The sequence below is a fragment of the Macrobrachium rosenbergii genome, chromosome 4 (assembly GCF_040412425.1).
Source record: "Macrobrachium rosenbergii isolate ZJJX-2024 chromosome 4, ASM4041242v1, whole genome shotgun sequence".
Lineage (NCBI taxonomy): Eukaryota > Metazoa > Arthropoda > Malacostraca > Decapoda > Palaemonidae > Macrobrachium > Macrobrachium rosenbergii.
In genome coordinates, this window is record NC_089744.1 from 74,793,881 (window position 1) to 74,799,849 (window position 5,969).

Sequence of the window (5,969 nt, forward strand, 5' to 3'; positions counted from 1 at the left end):
ATAAAACGAATGTCTTTGTAGGAGCAGAATTAGAACAAAATAATATGTTTAGTTATTGCGATTGAATATAATAAAGAACACACACAATCTCAAACAATATACTTACACACATACATACATACATATACACACATATATGTATATGTATATATAAACACACACACACATATATATACTCTGTATATATACATATATGTATATATATATATATATATATATATATATATATATATATATATATATATATATATATATATATATATATATATATATATAATAGAGACGTGCTTGCATACCACATAGAAATTCATTCATGCACATCAATATGCATATTCCAATATGCTAAACCATATTTGAAATACAGGAATATACCAATTTCAATATCACTCCGTATATGGGACAGTAGCTTATGATTAAAAGCAATGAAAGCAGTCAGTCTGCTTTCAATATATTTCAGTCTCTTTGAATTTTGGTTTTCCTGAATGATTACAATAATTCTTTTTATCCTGGTAGCTGTGGTTTGTGAGGTAATTACTTTCAACAAGCCAAGAAATCAGTGTTGCCCATTTGTTTGAATTTTGTTTGAATTTGTTTGAATCATTACTAACTATTTGTTTGACTTTTATTTGAATTTGTTTGAATCATGATTAGCTATTTGTTTGACTTCTATTTGAATTTGTTTGAATCATGAGTAGCTTTTTGTCAGAATTTGTTTGAATCATTATTAGCTATTTGCTTGAATTTGTTTGAATCATGATTAGTTATTTGTTTGAATTTGTTTGAATCATTACTAGCTGTTTGTTTTAATTAGCTTGAATCATTGTTAGCTATTTCTTTGATTTTTTTTATTCATTATTAGCTATTTGTTTGATTTTCATTTGAATTTCTTTGAATCAGTATTAGCTATTTGTTTTAATGTTTGAATCATGATTAGCTATTTCTTTGAATATGTTTGAATCAACATTAGCTATTTGTTTGAATGATCTCGAATCATTATTAGCTATTTCTTTGAATTTGTTGGAATCATGGTTAGCTACTTGTTTGAATTTGTTTGAATCATTACTAGCTATTTGTTTGAATTAGTTTGAATCATTATTAGCTATTTCTGTGAATTTGTTTGAATCAATATTAGCTGTTTGTTTGAATTTGTTTGAATCATTACTAGCTATTTGTTTGAATTAGTTTGAATCATTATTAGCTATTTATCTGAATTTGTTTGAATCAATATTAGCTGTTTGTTTGAATTTGTTTGAATCATTACCAGCTATTTGTTTCAGTTAGCTTGAATCAGTATTAGGTATTTGTTAGAATTTGTTTGAATCATGATTAGCCATTTATTACAATTTGTTTGAATAATGATTAGGTATTTGTTTGAATTTGTTTGAATCATTACTAGCTATTTGTTTTAATGAGCTTGAATCATTATTAGCAATTTGCTTGTTTTTTGTTGAGTATTATCTGTTAGAATGATTAATTTTTTAATGTATTTATGGCGTACTTGTGTTATATTTTAATTGTATAAATTTATCAACTATTTCTGTTGCATTTTCGGTAATAACCAAATTCGTTCTAGTTATTAGCTAATCAAAGTTAGGATCAGTCAAAATATTAGTATTCCATGTCCATCTACTTACGCAAATAAATACGAACGTGATGAATATTTGCTTATTAATAATTTTAATCGATGTTTGTTTTGCAATACTCATTTTGTTGTCAGTTATAGGCATCTCTATTTTTATCTAGTTATAAGATTAATCTGAATTATGCTTTTATACAGTGCTATGGCCTAAATCATGAATTTTTTTCAGAATTAGTTATAATTTCAGTGAGTGCAGTTAACTGAATCAGCCTTTTTCATTCTGAATATTCCTGAAAAGGAATATAAACCTATATGAGCTTATATTGTCTTGCAATCCCTCTATACATGTTATGTTATGCTCTGCTTCTTTCCTCCTTTTAATTTTTGTTCGTAATTCCTCTATCTCTTTCTCTCTTTGTTTAGCAGCAATACCTCCTAAATATATATATAAGATTTTCAGTGAGGCAATGATAATTTTAGTGATTCTCGTATTGAAGTTATATTTTGTATATGATTTGTATAAATTTGTACATTTTTTTTTTTAGTTTAATAGACAATTAACTAAACATTCTGATTATATGATTATCTAATATTATAGTTACCGGTACCACAATCGAAAAATCCCAGAGCCAATAGAAATATAAATATAAATATAAATTGACTACAATTATTTTTTCTTAATAAATCTAAATTACCGCTGGTCATATCTCCAATGATCTGTGAAATTAGACGCGATTCCCAAATCAGCTGACAGTGATTATCAACGATTTGAAAACACTTTATAATATTTTTTTTATTTTCCTGTGATTTCGAAAGAATTATTGACTGAATAGTTAGTGAAAGAAAAGGTTTCTTGACAAACCAAACTGACAATAGGGTTTATAGTGAGAATTGTTGCACTGTATTAGATCAGGTGACGTACTGAGGCACTAATGGACCCAAGGAAAATATTCCAGATCATAACGAACAGCACTCTGTTAGGTAAGTAAAGATTTTGACGTTTTGTGATATATGTATATATATATATATATATATATATATATATATATATATATATATATATATATATATAATATATATATATATGTTACAGTCAACACGCGTAATCAGTCATTACTCGTAATGACTGAAATTTCAGTCAACACGCGTAATGCACTTAGGGACATTTGATCCCCAGGAGCTAGTACTAAACACGGCGAAATACATTTGACCCCCAGGGACTAGTACTAAACCCGGCGAAACAGTGTAGGTGACTCACTGTTTCGCCGTGTTTATACTAGCTCCTGAGGGGATCAAATGTCCCCTAAGATGCATTACGCGTGATGACTGAAATTTCAGTCATTACGCGTAATGACTGATTACATGTTGACTGTAACATATATATATATATATATATATATATATATATATATATATATATATATATATATATATATATATATGATTATAATCACTTTTGTACGTGCTTCATTTATCACACATTAGTCAGAAACCAGTCAGGACCTACACCTCGTTTCTTATTGTTCACCTGTAGTAAAGTGTGATATATACTGTATATGTATATATATATATATATATATATATATATATATATATATATATATATATATATATATAATTATTGGAGACAATTCTCTCTCTCTCTCTCTCTCTCTCTCTCTCTCTCTCTCTCTCTCTCTCTCTCTCTCTCTCTCTTAATTAATTATTGGTAGTCCAGGGAATCAGTTATTCAACTGATATCATTTAGACAGCACAACGTCAGTCCCGGTAGCTTTGAAAATGATTTTCCAGACGAATTACTAAACAATTCCCTTCCATCTATAATAGGTAATGACATGCATGAGGTGAAACGTTATTGGAATGTGCTATGGAAAAGGAGATTTCCTAACCTGGAATACCAATATATTTATGTTGATGGTCAATTTGGTAAAATATTAATTTAAGTACAGAAATAGCTACATGTTAATCGATGTGTGTTTCTTTGCTCCTGACAAATGAAGCACAGATGTACTGGAAGGATTTTGTATGACTAATTATATTGAAGCATCCAGGCACGGTAATCTAGAATCATTGCTGCCTCGGAGTCATTAGTTTTATAAAAGGTTTATTAATGGTCTGCAGTTTTTGCCTGATGTAATTTACCTGGTTAAAAATATAAATTAATATCTACTGAAGCTGAAGTGCTTAGGATGCCTCAGTGCGGTAATTGCTGAATTTGAAACTTGGAAATTACCTTTTGATTGCATTTTGTACAGTGAGACTAAAATGGATACATTACCTTATAATTTAATCCAAATTCATCCAATACCACAATGGTCCCGTGGCATATCATCTTTACCTGAAAATTATTTCCAAGTTTTATTTCCTTTGGATTAAATATAAGAACAGCTCGCAGGAGAAGGTGAAAGGAAAGACAGTAGATCCTGAGCTTTCGTCTTTATTTCAAGACCTGATCACAGTAACGGAGACGAGAAGTACAGTACTGTAACATTACATTCGTCTGGTAAAAAAAAAATGCATACAGAAACAAGAGTAAAGATCAATTATCCAGTTGCTAGTATTTACAAATTGTGATCAGTAATTATTGTGTTGTCTTCATGATGTATTACCTAATTTGTAAATACTAGCAACTGGATAGTTGATCTTTACTCATGTTTATGTATGTATTTTTTCATTTAATCCAAAGGAAATAAAACTTGAAAATAATTTTCAGGTAAAGATGATATGCCACGGGACCATTGTGGTACTGGATGAATTTGGATTAAATTATAAGATAATGTATCCATTTTAGTCTCGCTGTACAAAACGCAATCTAAAGGTAATTTCCAAGGATCAAATCAATTATCGCACTGAGGCATCCTGTGCCCTCCAGTTTCAGTAAATTTTATTTTATATTTTAACCAGGAAATAAAACTTGGAAATAATTTTCAGGTAAAAATGATTCTTTAAACAAGTACATAAAAAGCCTGATCAAGTCAGATATTGTTATTTATATGGCGAATGGTGTCACAACACCAGTGGTCACGTTGTCATCAATTGGAAATAAAAGAATTCACTTGCAAATATGAAAAAATGGTGAAAGCAAAAGTTTCGCTATGAATATTAATGAGGAACGAGAGAACGTTAGAAGATTAAATACAAAACGAACGGAAAAATGTCCTTTTCCGTATTGGATCTGCCGTTTAAGAGGAATCACAAAATGTATATGCATGTGTCATTTATGCATACTGCAAAAAAAAAAAAAAAAATACTAGAGCAGAACAAAGCGTTTTACGTTGATAATAAAAGAAGCTTTCTTTTACAATTTTTTGGCTGTTCTTTTCATTGTTGGGTGCTACGTATTCTTGGTGGTGAATTCGATACAGCTGTAATAGTTTTAGGGTATGCCATAACGGGTGTGTCTTGTAATTTTCTTGTTTTGGGGTATTTTTGTAAAGATACGCGAACGATTTGAAATTTAAGGCAGAGTAAATGATTACTATAAATGTTACGCAAGCATTTCTTGGCCCTTGCAAATCTATTTATTTTCCTAGGAAAAATAAATCCTGGAAACCGAAGCCTATTTTTTGTAAATGGAATCCGAGTAAAACATTAGAATAAAAATTGATTCGACATATTTCTACATCAAGGAAGCAAAAGAAAAAATAAATTTCAAAAACTTTTTTTTTTTTCCGCCATGCTGAAAGTCATTCTCTGTGTTATCGACGAAAGCCGAATCACTCTCAGCCAAACTTGTATCTTTTGCTTTTGTTGTAGCAGTTGAATTTATAATTTATTTTTATTTGAAATGATTGTAAATGCGACGTAAATAACTTTTGATTAGAATTTTATCTTGCTTTCCTGCAAAGCAACGAGTAGAAAATGCTCCGAAGTTTCTTCGGCGCAGTCCAGTTTTCTGTACAGACGCTACAGCGTATAATCAAGGCCACCGAAAATAGATCTATCTTTCGGTGGTCTCGGTATAATGCTTTATAAGCCGCGGCCAGTAAAAATTTAACCAGGTCAGGTGGTGGCCTATCCTATATCGTTTCCAGAAGCACGATTATGGCTAACTTTAACATTAAATAAAATTTTAAAAAATACTGAGGCTAGAGGGCTACAATTTGGTGTGCTTGATGATTGGAGGGTGGATGCAGCCCTCTAACCTCAGAAGTTTTTAAGAGCTGAGGGCGGACAGAAAAAGGGCGGACGGACACAATAGTTTTCTATCACAGAAAACTAAAAACTAATATTCACTTACAATGTGTTTCGTTTACTGACTTAATTTTCGAATCTAATTCTAGCCTTGGAGTTTTCCAAGAATGGTAACTGTCATGTTAGGCCTCTGTGAGTTAGTATTTTAAAGAATTGCTATTATTTCAACTCTCTCTCTCTCTCTCTCTCTCTCTCT

The 5,969-nt window shown here is 30.3% G+C and overlaps 1 protein-coding gene across 1 annotated transcript in view; it reads left to right on the forward strand.

Moving 5' to 3' along the window:
• Positions 1–2,406: 2,406 nt before the first annotated feature.
• Positions 2,407–5,969, forward strand: part of LOC136835808 (putative neural-cadherin 2) — a 126,287-nt gene continuing 122,724 nt past the window's right edge. The window contains 1 exon segment of the mRNA XM_067099664.1: positions 2,407–2,560. Coding sequence (XP_066955765.1) covers positions 2,512–2,560 — 49 coding nt within the window. The 5' untranslated portion in view covers positions 2,407–2,511.